The 20,199-nt window shown below is 49.5% G+C and overlaps 3 protein-coding genes and 1 pseudogene across 4 annotated transcripts; 2 read left to right on the forward strand and 2 right to left on the reverse strand.

Annotated features, from left to right (window-relative positions):
- Window positions 1-3,621: 3,621 nt before the first annotated feature.
- LOC136521975 (photosystem II 22 kDa protein 1, chloroplastic-like) lies at window positions 3,622-4,563 on the forward strand (annotated as a pseudogene).
- Window positions 4,564-8,256: 3,693 nt separating this feature from the next.
- Window positions 8,257-8,989, forward strand: LOC136523246 (uncharacterized). Its single transcript, XM_066516992.1, has 2 exons — window positions 8,257-8,319; window positions 8,432-8,989. Exons 1-2 carry the CDS (start codon window positions 8,257-8,259, stop codon window positions 8,987-8,989), a joined length of 621 nt encoding a protein of 206 aa, XP_066373089.1.
- Window positions 8,990-9,748: 759 nt separating this feature from the next.
- LOC136522159 (pentatricopeptide repeat-containing protein At5g27270-like) lies at window positions 9,749-14,423 on the reverse strand. Of its 2 annotated transcripts, none has more exons than XM_066515951.1 (8): window positions 13,806-14,423; window positions 12,267-13,620; window positions 11,867-12,178; window positions 11,659-11,763; window positions 11,474-11,561; window positions 11,231-11,352; window positions 11,047-11,111; window positions 9,749-10,928 (listed from the first exon to the last, which is right to left on the reverse strand). In XM_066515951.1, exons 1-8 carry the CDS (start codon window positions 14,310-14,312, stop codon window positions 10,380-10,382), a joined length of 3,102 nt encoding a protein of 1,033 aa, XP_066372048.1. In that variant the 5' UTR covers window positions 14,313-14,423; the 3' UTR covers window positions 9,749-10,379. The 2 variants fall into 2 exon arrangements, with proteins under 2 accessions (XP_066372048.1, XP_066372049.1); XM_066515952.1 differs by having other exon boundaries at window positions 10,791-10,928; window positions 11,226-11,352.
- A 155-nt stretch (window positions 14,424-14,578) lies between these two features.
- LOC136522160 (extra-large guanine nucleotide-binding protein 3-like) lies at window positions 14,579-19,989 on the reverse strand. Its single transcript, XM_066515953.1, has 9 exons — window positions 18,253-19,989; window positions 18,021-18,158; window positions 17,788-17,892; window positions 17,477-17,659; window positions 16,599-16,776; window positions 16,275-16,519; window positions 15,692-15,864; window positions 15,253-15,450; window positions 14,579-15,144 (listed from the first exon to the last, which is right to left on the reverse strand). The coding sequence occupies exons 1-9, from the start codon at window positions 19,276-19,278 to the stop codon at window positions 14,751-14,753; spliced, it is 2,640 nt and encodes an 879-aa protein (XP_066372050.1). The 5' UTR covers window positions 19,279-19,989; the 3' UTR covers window positions 14,579-14,750.
- Window positions 19,990-20,199: the final 210 nt, after the last annotated feature.

The following is a 20,199-nucleotide window of genomic DNA, read 5'->3' on the forward strand; positions in this document are numbered from 1 at the left end:
CCAGGTTGCTTCGGGCCTTGGATGAGCACAGGCATCATAATGAACTTCCGCTTCATGCATAACCAAGGAGGAATGTTGTAGATACTTAGAGTAACAGGCCAAGTGCTATGACTACTGTTCTACTCTCCAAAAGGATTGATACCATCTGTACTTAAAGCAAACCTTAAGTTTCTTGCGTCATTTGCAAACTCCGGGAATTCTCTGTCGATTGCTCTCCACTGGGACCCATCAGCAGGGTGTCTCAACATATTGTCTACCTTACGGTCTTCTTTGTGCCATCGTAACAATTTTGCATGTTCTTTGTTTCTGAACAGACGTTTCAAGCGTGGTATTATAGGAGCATACCACATAACCTTGGCAGGGATTTTCTTACGCGGACGTTCGCCCTCAACATCACCAGGGTCATCTCGCCTGATCTTATACCACGACGCATGGCATACCGGGCATGCATCCAATTTCTCGTACTCTTTGCCACGGTATAGGATGCAGTCATTAGGACATGCATGTATCTTTTCTATTTCTAGCCCCATAGGACAGACAACTTGTTTTGCTTCGTAGGTAGTGGCGGGCAATTCATTGTACTTCGGAAGCATCTTCTTTTGGATTTTTAGTAACTCTTCAAATCCCTTGTCAGATACACCATTCTTTGCCTTCCATTGCAGCAATTCTAGTGTGGTTCCCAATTTTTTCTGCCCTGCATCACAAGTTGGGTACAACAATTTCTTGTGATCTTCTAGCATCCGCTCGAACTTGATCTTCTCCTTTTCACTTTCACATTCTCTTTGTGCATCACGAATGACCTGACAAAGATCATCAGCCGGCTCATCTTCTGCGGCTACCTCTTCTTCAGCTTCTCCCATTGCAGTATCATTGAAGCACGCACCATCAGGAATAATATCATTGTCGTCCCATTGTTCTTCTTCACCTTCTTCCATTACAACACCGGTTTCTCCGTGCTTTGTCCAACAAATATAGTTTGGCATGAAACCCGACTTGAACAAGTGTGAATGAAGAGTCCTTGAGCAAGGATATTCCACCGTATTCTTACATATGGCACATGGGCAGCACATGAAACCATCGTGTTTGTTTGCCTCGGCCGCACGTAACAAAGAATGCACGCCGTCAATGAACTCTTGGGAGCGGCGATCAGCATTATACATCCAATAACGGCTCATCTGCATTACATGACATAAATATCATATTAAAACCTAGATCATAATTAATTATTTATACAACATGCGTGCCACCACAAAAGATACAAATTTATGAAAGCATCGCTACAATGTAGACAATCCCAACTACCACTAAAAGAACTAAAGCTAAAATACATTTCAGGAGCACAAGGATTTCGCGACCAATCTCAACTAAAACAGACAGATCCCCCGATTGTGCAACATCTTTGGGCTTCTTCGGCTGGATCACTGCCTCATTAGTCGCCGTATCTGCCTGTTGTGCAAGATATTTTTGCACGAGTTCAACATACTCTTCCTCCCAGTAGAAGCCTGAACATCGTCCACTGCCACCCCACTGAAATTAAAACAAAAAATTAGAACTTTAATCACAACCATCATGAAAATAGGTATAAACTAACCATAATCATTAAATACGATAAAATAACTCACATTGCGATCCGGACACTTGTAGAAGATACGATCCTTGTTGGGACCCTCCTTCTTCACTCGGTACTCCATCACAATCTTCGTCTCATCACGACACTTGCCGCATGGAATGAGAGGAAGGCCCGGCCTAAGTCGCTTTGGAAACCCATGAGAGGCCGAGGACCCGGAAGCAGTTGCCATCTACTCTCTATACTCATTTTTTAATACACTATAAATTTCTCCTTTTATAAACAAATAAAATTAACAAACTATAAAATTATCTAGATCTCTAAACAATGATATTTTTAATGGTCATTGTATTCTCGTCTTTTACTGCGGCAGGTAAGTAATTCATATGATATTTCCGCAAATTAACAGAAGAATGGGAATGTACACACATAACAGACTACTACGTTTAGGTACGGTGATTGACAGACTACTGCGACGATATCGGGGCATGTGAATAAATAACCATCCGTACTAGTTGACCTTGCTTACGTGATCAGCTCGGCGAGCATGTCTCCACCGGACGGCACCGTACTTGGTCAAGGAAGAGCTCCGATTCTACGAGGAAGGGAACACGGTCTTCCACGACTGTTGTCGCTCTCCCTCGTAGAATCAAAGCTCCTCCTTGACGTCCGTTACCGCTCGGCAGAGAACATCCTCGCCGACCTGAACACGGTCCGCAAGTTCAACTAGTAAGGATTTGCTATAATTTTCTAACTATTTTCTAACTTTATATTTATATATACTACGTTTAGGTACGGTGATTGACAGACTACTGCGACGATATCGGGACATGTGAATAAATAATCATCCGTACTAGTTGACCTTGCTTACATGATCAGCTCGGCGAGCATTTCTCCACCGGACGGCACCGTACTTGGTCAAGGAAGAGCTCCGATTCTACGAGGAAGGGAACACGGTCTTCCACGACCGTTGTCGCTCTCCCTCGTAGAATCAAAGCTCCTCCTTGACGTCCGTTACCGCTCGGTAGAGAACATCCTCGTCGACCTGAACACGGTCCGCAAGTTCAACTAGTAAGGATTTGCTATAATTTTCTAACTATTTTCTAACTTTATATTTATATATACTTTAACCTTCTTTCATGTAAATATGCAAGCTTGAAGTGATTTTGAGCTCAAATTACTTACAAATGAAAAAAACCACAATAAAGAACCATAAATATATATAGTGAACAAAATGGCATAAGATAATGGTAAAAAATGAGAGTATGAGATTGGTAACCTTTACAACTGAAGAATCGATGGAGGAATCGAAGAAATCGACGGAGGAATCGAAGAATGGATGGAGGAACAATGGAGAGAGGGAGGAAGCAAGAACACTACTGCAGTGAGCTTCAAAATGTGCTGAGCTCGGGCTCGGGGCCGGGAGGAAGGAGGAGACGGCCGATTTATAAAGGGAGAACATTTAGTCCCGGTTGATGGATCTAACCGGGACTAAAGGTAACTTTCCAACCCCGGGCGCAGCCACGGCCCGGGAGTAGACCTTTACTCCCGGTTGGATCCACCAACCGGGAGTAAAAGTATACCTTTAGTCCCGGTTGGTGGCTCCAACCGGGACTAAAGGTCCCTGCCACCTCTGTCTGGCGCAGTAGCCGTTGGGCAGGGACCTTTAGTCCCGGTTGGAGCCACCAACCAGGACTAAAGGTATCTCTAGTCCCGGGCGCAAAAAATTCCGGGACTAGAGCCCATTTTAATCGAGGATCAAAGGTCTGTTCTCTACTAATGATTAGGAAAAACAACAATATATAGCTTTGGCAGGTCGCTGTTACGAACGGAAGCATGACCACATTCCACGTTTCCTCATGGGAACATGGCTGCTAAGTGTTACCTCTAAAGTTAGCAGCTGAGTTTCAGCTCCAGATGAAAATTCAGTAGGGAAAAAGAGGAATGATGGGTGGAAGAAAATCGCTAACGGTCAAAATAAAAGATTTACTCACTTAAGTTTAACCCGAAATAAATTACTCAATTACTCCTGGTAGTTAGCAGTCTCCCAAAATAAATAAATTATAGATTGTCTAATTTATGCATTATCTTGTTATGGACAGCTACTCGTGTATGTATTATGGAGTATTGTCAGTTGAAACGAGGATTTATTAACACTAGTCTTGAACATGCATGGCAGGCATCGCTACTTGGAGAGGCCATCACTGGGAAAGGTATCCTTGCCCAGCTGAACCTGGAGACGGGCATCCGAGGCGGAGCCCCTCCTCCTCTTCTTCATCCTCTTCACCCTCCTTGGCGCCATTGGCGCTCTCGGGGACCGTGGTAGGTTCGTCGACGAGGAGGTCACCGGCCTGGACAAGGCCGTCATCCAACCCGGCAAGGGCTTCCGCGGCGCCCTCGGCCTCAGCGAGGGAGGTAAAAACAAAAGAAAAAAGAACTGCTCATGACACTTTCGCATGCAGCTGTCTCTTGTTCGTTGATTTGAACATTTTTTTTATTTAATGGTGGTGCCTGCTGTGCATGCGATGCAGGGCCGCTGTTTGGCCGGGTTCACCAAGTCGAATGAGCTGTTCGTGGGGCGGCTGGCGCGGCTGGGCGTGGCCTTCTCCATCATCGGCGAGATCATCACGGGGAAGGGCGCACTGGCGCAGTTCAACATCGAGACGGGGGTGCCCATCAACGAGATCGAGCCGCTCGTCATCTTCAACGTCCTCTTCTTCTTCGTCGCCGCCATCAACCCCGGCACCGGCAGGTTCATCATCAGCGAAGGCGAAGAAGAGTAGGCTGATCGATGCTGGCCTCGGACATGATGAGTGATGAGTAGTGTGCGCTTGGGTTACCTGTGATTGATCGATCAGTGCGTGTGCGTACGTGCTTTGTTGTGTATTAGTAAGCGTGATGAGACCTCGAAAGGTAGGGTGTCGTGTTGGGTTGTCTTGTAGAAACAAGAGCTTATGTTAGCTAATATGCAATGCTTGCAAGAAAGTGTTATTCTAGCTTGAGATGCATGGATGGAGGGAGCACATGTTCTCCTAGACTAGATCTTGTTCAGTTCGAGAGATCACCGGCCAACCATCGGTATAAATCACACTGACCTTCGGTACTGAACTGCATTTCTCTTAGGCGCTCTCTTCTGTAACTCTACTCCATTTCCGTTTGGGCCTGTTTGTTTAGACATTTTGGGAGCTTTTGATCTTAGCTTTTGGACTTTCAAAAAAAAAAACTCACGGAACCTAAAAGGCCGGAGCTCACTACAGTGAGCTTTTGACTTATGAGAGTTGTTTAACTTTTAGAAAATATAAAAACTAGTAATCTAAAAGTGATCGAAAGCTCAAGGCCCAACTTTTGCCGGGCAAGGTGATTATGGTAAACGACGAAGTTCAGATATAAATGGGCCCATCCACTTGTGTGTGTATGGAGTGGTAGGCCGGGAGTGTGATTTGAGCCCAAAGCAATAGCTAGCATGGGCGGAGCCATGTGAGGGCCATAGGGGGCTGTGGCCCCCTTGGTCAAGGGAGTTTTCTGAAGAGTGAAACGTGAGCAGCTGCGACGTACGTTATTAAGTGCAATACGCTTGAGTGAACTCTTCGTCTAGTGCTATCCCAGCACCTCTTGCCAAACTCAGCACACGGTGCATCGATTAAAAAATTGGCTTGCACTGCTATATATGCGCCTGAAGTCTTTGAACTGCTCTCCTCCCTCCCTCCTTCCTTCCCTGGTCTACGTGTAGGAAGGTGAAAAGTGACTTTTTATTTGTTACTAATGCTTGATACTTGATATGCTGGACTTCATGCTAGCTTGGTGCCCTTGTGGTTCGATTTGTGATGAGTGATTGTCAACGTGATCCATGACCTAGGTTGAGTTTTGTGACAGAACCATCCGAAATAGCATACTTACGGAGGCGCTTGTCTTCCACCAGACACTAAGCACCCCGAAAGCAAGCTACATCGAGTGGTGTCCGTCGGGCACACCCTAAAGGAGAACCCGAAAGATCCACATTTTTTCCCAAGGATCCAATAATGAGAACGAGTTACAACACAAGTACATTTCATACATTAGAGTTTTCTTAAAAAATACATTATTACAATACCAAAAACCAGAGTTCGGAATGATAAACAGCGAAATTTAAAAATAACATCTAGCGATAGGGGCGAGGATTCCGTCTGAGCCCACCAGAAGGATCCTCCACACAACGGTACTCTTCAAGCGTTACCTGCAACAAGGGTAAACAAACCCTGAGTACACAATGTACTTGCAAGACTTACCCGGCTAGTGAGAATACTTTTCCGACTCCAAAGGATATGATAGGCTTTATGGGTTGCTGGTTTTCTTTAGTAGAAAGCAATACTAACAGTGAGTCCTTATTTATGTATTATTCTTATCAGCCGTATTAAGTTTTCATCTAGCCAATCTATATAAGCACCTGTTCTACTTTCAAGCAAGGGTTGAACAATCAGTTCTGTTCCTTCTCCTTTTCCACTTTCAGTTCTTACTACGGTGGTTGCTGCATTACTATAAGGTGGAGTTGCAGTACCTTAATCCCAATGGAATCCAGCACATTGCGGCGTTCATCGCCCTTTGTGAGGGGTTCCTAGGGATTAGTCCCCACTTCAACCTATGGCAGTACTTCTTCGCCGCCACCCTCCTGAAGAAGCGAGAGAAGAAGTAGGAGCTGAACGTGCAGATGGGATGTGCCGGCATCCAGCTTCACTACAAACGTGTCAACGAGTATCCGCCGATGCGTCTGTCGACCTCCAACAAGGGGTGGCATTCGCATTGGTTCTACGTCAAGAATGACGCAGCCACCCCCTTGCCAGAGTTCACCGGGCGCCTCATCGAATAGGTCCCAGAATCATGGAGGAGGTGGGGAGTCCCGGAGAAAGACAAGAAAAAAAATCCAAGACCATCTCGCCATCGTCTGAATTCTGAAGGAGAGGGGCGTGAAGGGGTCGGGGATCATCGGCGCCTATCACGCGCGGAGGGTGGTGCCGCTGATGAGGCGCGAGCTTCCCCTACACATGATGGCGCTCAGGCCATCACTCGATGGTACACACTCACCAAGGCAGCACTCTCCCCCTCCGATGTGGCGTAGCGTATCAAGGAGGCGATGGAGCCTCCGCAGGATGACGCCGGCGCTATCCTTGATTTTGTATATCCGGTGCTGGGGCATCCACCAATGCGGCCGAAGCTGGGATACATTGTTTTCGTAAGTTTTCTTTCCTCGTGCCTCCTTTTTAATCGAACTCCCAACCTCTTGACGCTGATACTGAGATAGGGGGACTAGCCGAAGAAGCTCGTCCTTATGGATCTTCTAGCTCCACTGCCGAAGGATCCGGCCATGACGGTGGCCGAGCGGCAACAGAAGGCGAAGGAGGACGAGAGGAGAAAGAAGCAGCAGAAGCTGTGCACGCGGGAGCGCAGGGAGGAAACCAACAGTGATGAAGATGATGATGAAGAAGAAGAAGAATAGGTAGTTGCCGACACCGAGTGGGATGACCTGGAGAGTCAGGATACACTGATAGGTATCCTCTCATCCATGCAGGGACCCTTCCCATTTCATGCGGGAGGAAGTGAGTCTGTGAGGACGGCGGAGGCGGGCCGAACCGTCGGCCCGTCCTTAGAACAAGTAGGGGTGGGTGGATCAGCCACCGCGCCCGAGGTGCCAATAGAGGGGAGCGGCCCCGCCGCCATGCCTCAAGAGTTAGTGGGGGCGGGTGGATCTGCTACCGCACCCGAGGTGCTAGCGGGAGCGGGTGGATCTGCCGTCGTGTCCGAGGTGCCGAGGGACGGGGATGGCTCCACCACCGCGCCCCCGAGTGTAAGGGAGGCGAGCCCCTCAGACCGGGAGCAGAGGGCGGGCTCCAAACGGCCCTGTCTCGAGGAGGCAGAACAAGGACCTAGGGGTTTGTGCCCCAAATGTATCCTGCGTCCAACGACGCCGATGTAAGTCATTGACTTATCTATTTTCTCTGTTTTCAGCGTGACTCATGCCTTCTATTTCTTGCAGCGTCCTGAGACAGGGCCACTCTTTGGTGCTGGCGCCCAAGAAGAGCGTCACCATCCAGACGAGACGTCGGCTGCCACTTGACGTCGCTCCTGCTTTGGGCGGGAGCGAAGCCAGCATCACAGTCTCGTCAGCCGGTCAGGCGCCGCCTGTGGTGGTGTTCATGCCCTCGGCGGGACAAACAGTCACTAGGGCTGAGGGAACATCCTCGGAGGTCGCCGAGCAAACGGTGATGGAAGCGATTCCCCTGTCGACATCGGAGCGGACGGAGCTACCGCTCGCACTCGTGGCGCCGATCGCTGTGGGCGTGACGCCACCAGTCGAGGCCCCTCCGACGTAGATGGAGGCGGCAGCGACTGTGATGAGCCAGGCATAGCCGGACGTAGCCGTGGTGGAGCCCGAGGAAGCGGCGCGATCCGTGCCGCCGCCGGCCCAGGTGACGGCGCCCGACGTGGGGCGGACGAAGGTGGACAAGGCCAAAGGGTCCCTGGATGTCGTGGCGGTGGTGGAGAGGACCAGCAGGGGGTCGCCCTTGGCCCTGACATCAGGGGGCAGCCGCTCGCCCGCATGGGGTGAGTCGCTGCTCTAGTGGACGAATCCGCAAGACCCAACGTCGATACTCTTCTCGCTCGATGATGCTACCGAGAGCATAGAGCGGGAGAGTCTCAACGAAGGGATCTTGGCTATGCTGGAAGTCCTGAACCAGGCCAAGGGCGTCCTGCGCGACGTCATCGTCCCTACTGGCTGGGTATCCACTTAACCTCTCCTCTCGATTTCTTCTTTCTTCGTGTATTTTTGTGTTTTGACATTGAAGGGATCTCAACGAAGGCATCTCGGCTATGCTGGAAGTCCTGAACTAGGCCAGGGGTGTCCCTACGTCGTCGTCCCTTATTGCTCGTAGCCGGGAGAAATACGGGTTCCTCCACGAGCAGAAGGAGAAATGGGACTGCCTCATCGAAGAGGCTCGGCTGCCTGGGGATGTGAGCGCCCAGCTTGCTGTCGCCCAACAGAGGGTGGCCGAGTTGACTCCCCTAGCCAAGGAGGCGGCCGATCTCCGGCAGCGGGAGGCCGAGGCCCATCGGAACGCGGAGGATGCCGAGAAGGTGTTCCAGGATCTATCGATGAGGGCGCGGCAGGATGAGGAGGAGGGTGCCAGAGTCCGAAAAGAGCGGGGCGAGCTGCTCCAGAGGGACACCGAGGCTCGCCAGTGGGTCCTTGACCTCCTGGCTGAGGTGGAGAAGGAGCGGGAGCTCAAGCTGGGAGCCGAGGAGAGGTCTATGACCCTACAGCAGAGGGCGAGCCTGGACACCGAGGCGATAGCTCGGCTATGCAAGGAGCGAGACGAGCTGCACCAAACTGCAGAGAGACTACGCTCGGAGCACGGCGCGGCCCGTGGAGAGCACGACCAGGCCGTCTGAGAGTGTGACGAGGCGCGGTAGGGGGTCAGCTCTCTCCAGGCCGATCTTGGATCTGCGGTAGCCCGAAGGCTGGAGGCTGAGAGCGTCTCCGCCGGGCAGGTCATGGAGCTTGTTGAGGCACGGAGGATCCTTCAGGCGGAGAAAGATGAGCACGATCTCCTGCGCACTACCGTCGGGGTGGTCTTCAATGACCTGGAGGTGGCGCGGCCAGAGGGAACCAGCTCGCTTGTGGCCTGTGCTGCCGTAGATATCACGGCGCGGGTGCACCAGCTCGAGAGGGAAGTTCTTCGCTCCAGGATTGCCCAAGCCTTCGCCATCGCCCGCTCCCACTACGCCGATAGTATTGACTTGTAGACGATGAGCCTTGGCTTCACACCTGGCTATGAAACCTCTGAGCTAGATGAAATAGAAAAGGCGGTGGCTCCTGTCGCGCGGAACCTGGCGGACAAAGTTGAAGAGATAGTTCTCCCCCAGAGGGGATAGTTAGTCAACTAGGTTGGGTGATCTTGGATAAGCGTCATTATACTCTGGACAATTACCAATCCTTATGTATCAAGAACAAATTCGTAACTTTGCTATTTTGTTTCGTTTGATTGAATTTGTTTCCTTCCCTTTTTGTATGCGATAAGAGAAGGCTCACGTATTCCGACCCTTCCATGCGTTAAAACCATAGGGCCCAAGGTGTAAGGGGAAACCTTCGATCGCGCTGGTGAGCAAAGACACCGTAGCTGCCGAGGCGTAGGTGTTTTGTAGTTTAACTAGGCCTGATTAATCATTCGTTTCCACGAATCTTGCCACTAGGCTTAGTGTGAAGAAGGGGTCTGACACGGCGACTGTTTTAGAAAAGATTGCCATTGTGCTCATCATCTCGTCATCATCTGGCAATCGTGTGGCCGTGTGGTACAAGTGGACGGCCGTTTCAGATGTCTGCTAAGGGACGGCGACGAAGTAGTGCTGGCGACGGACGAGCTGTTCGACAACGTCCATGACTAGCAGCTAAAGATTGCCACGTAGGTAGATAGGCAGAAGTTTGGGTTACGTTCTTGGCCAAGAATACAGCTTGCATGGTTGCAGGTTACGTTCTTGGCCAAGAACATGGCGAGTTACGAGGGAGATATTTAGGACAAACTAATTGCTTTATTTGAACTAATTAGCATGCCCTAAAATCATAAAGAAGGAGTAGTAATTTCTCTTTCTAAAATAGCCATGGACCACACCATTCATTCTTGGCTCCTTATCATTGTGGTATATGTGTTCCTCAATTCTGAAGCAGTTGCACTTGTGTTCTCCTCCCCCCCAACCCACCCAAAGGGAAAGGGAAAAAATGCATGTTTAAGTGCCCTAACCTCTTTCAGATTATGTACACATCACGGCTAATCCTTCAGGTTCATCAAAGCTTCGATCCAATCTTTATATTCCTCAGGAAGGAGGTACCACTCACACTGATGGCATCCAGGACATCCTGGGCTTCAGACTCCCTGCCTGCATGCTCATACAGATGAAACGCAGCGCTTAAGATGAAGCTGTCAGGTTTCAGCGATCCGCGCGTCGTCTCATAAAGAGAGATGCCTTGGTCCATGAGACCGTGCTCCATGTACACCCTCATCATGGTCCTACAGCAGGCCAGATCAGGAGCCACACTTGCCTCCTTCATTTGGTTGTAGATCCTCTGGGCTTCACCAATCTGGCCTTCCTTCAGAAAGGCGAAAATCAGGTGGCTGAAATGAGGGCATGAAGGGGTTGTGTTGCTGTTCAGCATCATCTGGATGGCTTCTTCTGCCTCCGTGTACAGTTTAGCCTCTGTGTATGCTCTGATCAGTGCAAGATAGGAGAACGAGTCAGGAGCGTGACCACAGTCCTGCATCTCCTGGAACATACTCTTCGCCTCGCTATACAGTCCTGAAGTGGCATAGGCATTGATCATGGAATTGAAGCTGATCTGCACATTGCAAGTTTGGTCCAGATTAGCCATGTTTACTTTAGATGGTCAGGGTGGAACTACAGCATTCCTTGTTTTCTGAAGGTGGTTTCAAAAGTTCCTCCCAATGAAAGAATACCTTTCCAGGCCTGATGCCATCTTCCTTCATTCTTTTGAACATTAAAGACGCCTCCTGATGCCTACCTGAAAATATGAAAAATCCATAGGCTTAGAAATGGATAGAAGGAAAACTGAAACAATGGGCAAAAATAATCAATCAGAAGATCTTTAGTTGATTTGTTTACAGGGCACAAGAACCTGACCGGCTTTTCCATATAAGCTAAGCATGTTTGTGTACATCTTTTCATCAATCGGCAAGCCTAGCTCCTGTGCAGCAGCAAACATTTCAACAGACTTGTCCAACTTTCCTCCTTTGCCAAAAACACTGAATAGAAGATTGAAGCTGATGAGTGATGACGTGGTGCTACAAACAACATATTCAAGAAAAAGAATGCAATTCCGAATTTGGGCTCCTATTTTCCAGGGGTTTCTGTAAACTTATCTACCTTATCATTAAATTAAATGTCTGCATAGACTGAGAAATGCAAGAGGATATCATACGATCATAGATGCTGATGGCTGAATGCAGTTTACCTGCATGGAAACCAAAAATGCAGAAGTTAGCTATGATGCCCTGCAACCAGAAATTTTGCTTGCCTATCTGATGAATAGGAGAATATGTTAGCCAGACCTGACTCAAGCATTGACTTGATAAAAGTATTGTACAAGACAGTGTCGAGCTGAACTTCATCTTGGAAACAGCCATGTATGATGTTTTCAACCTCTTGAAATTTCCCTGGCAGTGGCAGTAAGCATGGCCATTTAAAAAGAATTGGATACATAGCAGGCAGCAGCTGAATAAAGCCATAGAACAAGTACAGATATAAAAAAACCTTTACCATGTTTAGTTAGGTGAGTGACAAGAATGCTAACTGTCACAGCATCTCTATTACTGCCTTGATCGGCCATTTCCATGAAAAGATGATATGCGTCTTTAGTTTTGCCACATTTACAGAATGCATCAACCATGGCATTGTAAACATTTGCTCCTTCTGGAAAGAATGCTGATGCTGACTCGAATAGTTCTTGTGCTTGCTCTAACTGCTTGACCTGGCCATATTGGACAATCAAAGTAGCAATTGCGGAATCATCAGGCTTGAATCCCAATTCAGTCAGGTGGTCATAAATGAATTTTGCCTCATCTGTGCTCCCTGCAGCAAATACATGTATAGACAGCAGTCAGAGATTGTTACAACTAGGTGTGAGTGCCCTGTTCTCTGTGGATCCTAGCTTTCTCACCTTCCCTAGCCAATTTGCTGATCAGTAGGGACACACTGGACAAGCCCCCAGGCATGTCCAACAAGGATTTCAACACCACACTAGCTGCAGTTTCATCGAGTGCCTTTGACGAGCTGTGTTCTTTCAGAATCACACTGGATCTGTTTCTAGCATACATCTCTATAAGCAAAAGCATTGTTGGAATCTTCACGGTTTTTCTGTTTCTCTGAATATCTTTGAATAATTTCTCTGCATCCTTAATCATACTGTTTTTGCAATAAAATTCCATCACTGTCATAGAGAGGCCCTCATCAAGCTGGAAATCATCTTCCCTCATCTTTAAAACTAGTGCTCTGGCCTTCTCTAGATGTCCCACCCTCATATACAATCTGAGCAGGTCATTACAGCAAAACACGTCAGGGAGGCCATTTTGGGAAAGAGCTCTGAAGGTATCTTCTGCAGCAGCTATGTCTTCCTTTGCAACATAACATCGGAGAAGAGCGCTATAAGAAAAGTGTGAAGGCTTCATGTTCCTCATCATCATAGATTCTAACACCTCCAATGCTCTATCATAGTCTCCATCATTCAAGTGAACTTGAGCCATTGCCACATAAGTCTGCTCGTCACTCAGAAGACCCGCCTTCTCAATTTCCTCAAACGTTTGCTGTGCCTCCTCATAAAGCCCAAGCTTACCATATATCCTAATAAGAATTCCATAGATAACCTCATCAGGAATGATCTTATTATCTTCCATCTCAGAGAAGAGCGAAAGAGCCTTTGAGTAGTCTTCATTCTTATAATACAGTGACAAAAGAGATGCACAGGTGTAGTTACTGGGGGCAATTTCCTGATCCTTCATCTCTTCAAAAAGCCGCAATGCCTGTTCTCCTTTGCCATGTCTGGAGCTCACGCTGATCAAAAGGCTATAAGTCGCCTCTTCCGGAACAAACCTACACCGCCTCATCTCACCAAACACATCCATGGCCTCCTCCAAGAGATCTTCCTTGACAAAGGAGCTGATGGCAACTGTATATGTGAACTGATTAGGCAGCGCGCCAGCTTCCAGCATCTGCTTCCACACATGGATGACCTTGTCATGCAGCTTCTGCTTCTGCAAAGACGAGATCATGTAGTTGTAGACCGAGACTGGGGGAACTAATTCGCGCCTGCGCACTGCCGAGTAGAACAGCATCATGTCCTTGTGCCGCCCCCACCTAGCATATGCGCACAAGAGGGTCCCACAAGCCACTGCATCAGGCTCACAGCCAACCTGCAGCATCTCAAGAAATGTCTCTTCAGCAAGCTTGATCTTCCCAACCCTGCCATACAGCCGCAGCAGAATGGTGTAGGCTACAACGCTTGGTTCATAGCACAGCTGTAGGGATCAGCAGAATCAGGCGGTCAGGGATGCAGTCAGTTGACAATTGGGACAAATTGGCCAAGAATTCAGAAAAAAAAAATGCAGTACTTTTTATACTAATTTCTAGTATAACAAAAGCTAAGAAAGCAGCAAAGCTTTATGAGTTTGATTTGCTGATGACGGTGTGTGTGATGACCCACCTGAAGCTTCATCCAAGCGAAGAAGTCGCGCGCCGGGCGCCAGCCGCGCTGCTCGCGGAGCACGACGCACATCTCGCGGAAGGTGAGCCTGGTCACGAACGACGCCATGGCCTGGCGCATGTCCGCGGCAGGGCGCGACGCCGTGGCGCGCACCGCGCGGACGGCGGCGACCACGTGGCGGCCGTACACGTGCCCCGCGCGGTCGTCCTCGACGTACCGGGCCATCTGGTCCGTGGTGCGGCGCACCCACCGCGGCGTGTCGGCTCCCGGGCCCTGGCCCCGGCGCGCGCGCCGGAGCCGCTGCGCCTCGTCGCGGAGGAGGCGCCGGTACGGCTGCCGGCTCCGCGGCGACGACAGCGACCAGGAGGACGACGCGCCGCCGTAGTCATCGTCATCTTCGTAACAGGAAGCGGCGGAGGACGAGCAGGCAATGGATACGGCGGCGGACGTGGCCGCTGCGGCCCCCACTGGAGTGTGACCGTGAGGAGGAGCGGCAGCCATTGCCATGGGCACGGCGCGGGAAGGGAAACGAGATAAGGTTGGTTAGATTGTCTGTCTTTTCCTTTTCTTGGCTCCAGGTAACTCCAGTGGGAAGTTAAAAAAACAAAAAACTACAGTGGGCCCACTTGACAGCCACTCATGTCAGCACAGGATCAGCAAATGATCAGTAAGTGGGCCCACCTGTCATCCACTCACGTCAGAACAGTATCAGCAAATAAAGAAGCATCAGCAGCACCGACACCAAGACAATCTGAATTCTGAAGCTCCGCTCATCAGCACAAGATCTTTCCTTCACTATATTTGATTTGATTTGTTTGGAAAACTAGCACGCATACATACATTATACAAAACAACACTGCAACAATGCTCTACGACGAACAAATAACAAGTTTACAAGACTGTACAGTTACTAGTAAAACTGTGCCGGTAAATGAACCACACCGATCACTCTGCGGCGGCGATGAGGCGGGACGAGCTGAGCTCGGTAGTGCTGTAGAAGGACTCCTCGGGGCAGTAGCCGGCGGCGTCGCGCTCGTCCTCCCATCGGAGCACCTCCCGGATGTAGCGGAAGGCCTCGTCGACGGTGGGGCGGTCGCGGGCGCGCGCCTGCCACACGAACAGCTTCCGCCCCGTGCTCGCCGCGTACAGGTCCTTGAACCTCATGGCCACGTAGTAGAACGCCTGCTGCCCCAGCGACTGGTTGTTGTGGTGCGTCCGAAGCGGGCAGAAGTCGCTGAACCACTCGCACGACGACAGCGGCGACCGACCGATCTTCTCCTCGAACAGGTCGTACTTGTTCAGCACCAGCACGAACGGCGTGTCACGGAAGCACGGCTGTCTGTATGTAGCAAGTAAATGTGTATATATATATGGTTCAATAACTTAATTTGATACTACTATACTGGAATCGAGCTCAACTAATCATTCCAAGAAAAGGTTCTTGTACCTGATTGTAGCTTCAAACAAGTCCCTGCTTTGAATCATCTTATTCATGAGTGTCCTACTACTGCCGCTCGCTGGTGCTCCAAGCTCGTCATAATCGCTGAGCGCTACGGAGAAGATCACCATGTTAACATCCTCAAACATTTCCACCCACTTGCAGCCCTCGTTCATGCCCTTGGCGCTTACTCTAATCAGCTGGTATCTGAGAGAAGATAGAAGCAGATGTGACAACTAAGATTTTTCGAACTTGTTCTATAGGGGAAAGAATTTGACAGATGAAGAGATGAAAAAAAATGCAACCTGCATACTATGCTATTGAATTAAGAAAAATGGTAGCAAGAGATATGATTCCACAATACCAACACATCAAAATTGACTATAAGATACGAGAACGAAGCCCAGTATCAATGTGCTTGAAACATGAGGATGAAGATAGACTTTACTTGTTTACTGGTTGAGAGTATGCATCGTGATTGTCACCGAAGGGTTCTGACATAGGGCTCCGGTCATCCAAAGTGAAATCAATGAAGGCCAATCCATTCCCTTGTGTTACTCCTTCGGCGTATATTACATCTTTCTCTGACGGTTCGTATTCATTACTTGATACTTCAATAGCCTGCATGGATTTGCCATACAATGGACAAGTCAATTTAGGTAATCAAATACCATAACAGTGGAGGAAAAAAAATACGTAGCAGCACATCCAGTTAGCATGGGGCCGAAGATCATTGTTTGCAAATGAGAGAAGGCCACCAAATCTGGAAACATAAAGTTTCTTATATAAATGAGCAGACCATCAATTCCATTTCCCTAAAATTCAAAGGAAAGATATACCCTAGGCTAATTAGCAACAATATTACTAATGGGTAAAGGGATTCACTAATAGAGTAACAGTCATAATTTGGAGTGCTGATCTAGCAGAATCCATGAAATGCAAGTCATCAACAGGATAAATCAAGGGCAACTCTGTACTTATTAGCAATGAAATGGGCTGCATTAATTTAAGTTACAATGTTTGATTTATACCCTGCTCAAGAAATACTCAGCAGCATCAGGGAGAAAATGCAATTCATCCTTTCTTTTATATGTTGCTTGAATGGCAGGATCTTTCCACAACTCATCAACGACTGGAGCATATTCACGGGTAGCTGCAGGAAAGAATGCATCTAGGTCTCCCGTTGCAATGATGTCCAGAAGCCAATCAGAAAACTTCTTCAGCTTTGCATTTATCGAGTAGATGCAAGAATTAGAACTTGAAGATTTAATTTCATCTGCATCAAAAGGACCAACTTAATATACAGCATAAGCTCCTGGAAAAATTAGTAGAACAAGTATCAGCTGTCCTGATACCTTGCTGAGGATCATCGCCCTCTGAGCTTGGGTGATTTGATACAGCCAAAGCCTCTTCCTCGAAGCGCTCACGGCCCTCAAGCAGAATCCCCAGGTACTTAAACATGTTGCTTTGGATCATTAATTTGATATTCTCAAGTTCCTCATCAGTAAATCTATTGCCGTATAACAACTTAGCCTGTTATGTAAACCAAATGTCATGCAAATGTATATACAAGATAAATGATAGCTTAGCCTGTTATGTAATCCAAAACTCAAATGGTGCCATTTCTCATTTAAAATCTAGATGCATATACAATTACTAAACTAGACACATAGACATATATCAGCACTATCTGACAGAAGATTTCAGTGTTTAACCACACAAATCAACACTCCGAAACAATAATAGTATTTCCACACTATCAAAACAAGGGACCCCTTTTTTGACAGCTAAAATCGGCTTTTATAGAAAGCATATAGGAGTTTCCTGAAGAAAGCCATTTTTTTGTCGTTTTGTTGCTCAAACTTTAGTAATAAACTTTAAGCCAAGATTCAAAGTGTTGGTTTTACCAAACATAAATGTATATAAGACCTAGTTTACATAAGGTTTTTATGGAGTACTGCAGAAACCGAAACTCCAAAATAGTCAAAGGGTCTCTACGTTACCAGAATTTGGGACTACTTGAACAGACAAACTTTATTAATAAATTTTCAGCTGAGTTTCATAGACGAACTGATGACAAATTTGGAGTCCGTCCAAGGTTCCAAATAGCAAGCTATAGACAAGTGATGCATGCTGCTATAGTCTATAAGTGATGTCATGTGGAACCTTGCCGCTACGCTGCAGAAACATATAGGGAAACTGAAGGCGTTATGGATGTAAAATTTGGTGAGACCTGCTTAAATATGGTGCTTGTTCCAGCTCCAGGTGATCCAAGAATAAGAAGCTTTTGTATTCTTTTGTGATCTAAGTAGTCAGGTACAGTTCTCGATGAATATGGGGCTTCATCTTTTGTCGCATCAAAGTTTGTAGGAGGCACAGGTAGTGAAACCAAGGCGCACGCAAAACGTGTCCAAGGCTGTAAAAAGAGTAGAATTAACAAGTCATGCTAAAAGTAACGAAACAGCAATACATGTTAATTTCAAAAAAAAAAAAGCGAACAATGTTTAGAAAAACAAAAAAGGAGTGTTTGACCAAGATACATACTGACTCCCATATTTTCCCTTTGATATTGTTTTGTCCTTCTTCCTCGTAGCGGCCATCATGGTAAACCCAAAAGTGAGTATCACGGGGGCATTGGACTTTTGCAATCTGCATGAAAGACGGTGATTGTGACCGATTCGGTTAGAAGAGGGACACAGTAGAACTAGAATGTACATGTAATAGCAACTTTCAATCATCATATTCTTGGAAAACCAAGGCTAAGGAAAAATTGACACCTGTAGAATTCTCAGTTCAATCTTTGTAATTTCCCGTCCGTTAATGAAAACCTGAGCGGTGCCGTTACTAGCATCAGGCTGAAGCTTTCCGTTAAAGTTGAGGTTAGTGCTAATAATCCTGTCTGGCTTTTCACCTTCCTGCAAATATATATCAGCAGAAATAGAGCGTTATCAGCAGAAGAAGCTGAGGTTACATGAAACGGCATGTTCATCGCAAACCGACAAGAATTACCTTTCCCCACAATCCTGACTCCTTATCATACCAGTATCTTCCAGGCTTGAGATTCCCAGGAGGCCGTTGGCAGCTAAGCAAATCCGCCATCTCCTCATCATGAAGAGGGAAACCATTGACCACGAGCTGCTCAGGCCGGAGCTGGTTCGCCTGGCACTCCTTCTCGACCTTGAGGATCTGCCTGACCTCCAGGGGGCTGAGCAGGCGCGCCAGTACCCTGGAGCCCTTGCCGAGCTTGCAGCGCTTGGCCTCGTCGATGGGCCGGCCAATGCAGGTGACGCACTTGCGGCCCTCGGGCATGGACCCCATGGCGCGGAGCAGGCAGTGGCCGCAGTAGCGCGCGTCGCAGACGATGCACGACTCCTTGCTCTCCCACTTGCTCTTCCCGCACCGGTGGCAGCAGGTCCTCCTCCCCTTCCTCTCAACCGCCGGCATCGTCACCGCGACGTACTGTTGTTCGGCGGACCCCGCGTCGAAGTCCTGGCTCTCGTACCTGCTATCCTCCGGCTCCCCAAAGGTGACCACCTGAGGCCGCCTTCCCTCCGGCGCAGCAGGCCTGGAACTCCGCGGCGGGCGGGAGCCGTCCTCGTCCTCATCGTCAGCATCGGAGCAGCCGTCCTCATCCCACGCCGCCGCCGCCGAACCGGCAGACGGCGAGCTTCCCCTCCTCGCCCGCGCCGGCGGCGCCGCGGCACGGTGAGCAGCAGCACCAGGCCGTGACGCCCCCGGCGCCCGCGGGTTGGCATGGGCACGGGCCGCAGCGGGGCCGATGACGGGCGCGACGGGCACGACGCCGCTGCTGCCGAGGCCGAGCCCCAGCGGCCCCGAGACCGGCTCGGCGGTGGGTATGGCGGGGAGACAGACGGGGTCGATCCGCGGGAGCTCGTACGAGACGTCCGGCCCGTCGTACTCCAGCGCGATGGAGTAGTCGAGGTTCGGCGGCGCCTCCGGGATGGTGGTCCCCGGCGGGAACATCCGGCGCACCAGGTCCTCCCAGTCGCCCCGACCCGCCGCTGCGCCCGCCATGTCTGCCTGGTGCAGCAGCAATCCGTCGAGCACCTTGCGCGCGTGCGGGTGGCTAGTCGTAGTAGTCCAGCATCGGCGGCGGGCGAGGGGGCTTACTTTTCCGCGGCAGATATTTTCACGACCACCAGCAGCGGCAGCAGGTGTGGAAGTAAGTGAAGAGATGGCGGGGAATTCGCGACCCCCCCTGCGGCGGGCGGCGGACGGAGTGGCCTCAACGACGGCCAATCGAACCAAGGCTAGGCCGGGTCAAAGAGAAGAAAGGCAAGGCAAGACAACCGCGACTAGCGGCGGTCGTGGCCAGGCAAGCAACAACCGCGACTGGCGGTGCTGGTGGAGACCCGGGTGGCCGGGTCCCCAACGACTCCCCCCGCTCGGGTCAATCAGTCGGTCGGTCGGTCAGCAGCGAACAACAAATCTTTGAACGGGCGAGACGACGAACGCTGGGCAGCGTGCGTGGGAACTGCCGTTCTCCGCCCACTCCGCCCGGATTATCTTATCAAACCGACGCTGGACTCGCAGGAAAGGCGCTGCAACTTTCCTCTGGGGTGGTTTGTTTGACTGGGGAACGGGGATGGATGGAGCCGGAGTGGGAACGGACCGACGGACGAGGAAGGAATGGTGCGGGTGCGGGGCAGGACGCCAGGACGGGGAGAGGGAGGACCGGAGGAGGAAGGAGACGAGTAGACGACGACTCCACTGGCCGCTGGCGTGTGGTGGTGGTGGTGGGCCCCGTCCAGCAACGGCAAAGGCAGGTTGCTTCTTGTCACTTGCGGCTCGGTTCTGCCTTCTGCGAACAAAAAAACAGTCACGACAGCGTGACAAACCAGATCGAAAAGGTTGTGGGGTTAAAAAAAATCGAAAAGGCTGTGCTTGTGCCTCTCATAAAATGAAAAGAAGTGAGCAGTAATTTTTTTTGATGAT

The sequence above is a fragment of the Miscanthus floridulus genome, chromosome 18 (genome assembly GCF_019320115.1).
Source record: "Miscanthus floridulus cultivar M001 chromosome 18, ASM1932011v1, whole genome shotgun sequence".
Classification (NCBI taxonomy): Eukaryota; Viridiplantae; Streptophyta; class Magnoliopsida; order Poales; family Poaceae; genus Miscanthus; species Miscanthus floridulus.

Coding starts and splice junctions, on each gene's coding strand:
- LOC136523246 (XM_066516992.1), top strand. CDS start 8,257: ATGCTGGAAGTCCTGAACCAGGCCAAGGGCGTCCTGCGCGACGTCATC. Junction 8,320..8,431: donor TCATCGTCCCTACTGGCTGG/GTATCCACTTAA, acceptor GTCCTGAACTAG/GCCAGGGGTGTCCCTACGTC.
- LOC136522159 (XM_066515951.1), bottom strand. CDS start 14,312: ATGGCAATGGCTGCCGCTCCTCCTCACGGTCACACTCCAGTGGGGGCC. Junction 11,562..11,658: donor CAAGTCAATGCTTGAGTCAG/GTCTGGCTAACA, acceptor GTTTCCATGCAG/GTAAACTGCATTCAGCCATC. Junction 11,112..11,230: donor TAGCTTATATGGAAAAGCCG/GTCAGGTTCTTG, acceptor TCATATTTTCAG/GTAGGCATCAGGAGGCGTCT.
- LOC136522160 (XM_066515953.1), bottom strand. CDS start 19,278: ATGGCGGGCGCAGCGGCGGGTCGGGGCGACTGGGAGGACCTGGTGCGC. Junction 17,660..17,787: donor AAGGGAAAATATGGGAGTCA/GTATGTATCTTG, acceptor CTCTTTTTACAG/CCTTGGACACGTTTTGCGTG. Junction 15,145..15,252: donor TTGTTTGAAGCTACAATCAG/GTACAAGAACCT, acceptor TGCTACATACAG/ACAGCCGTGCTTCCGTGACA.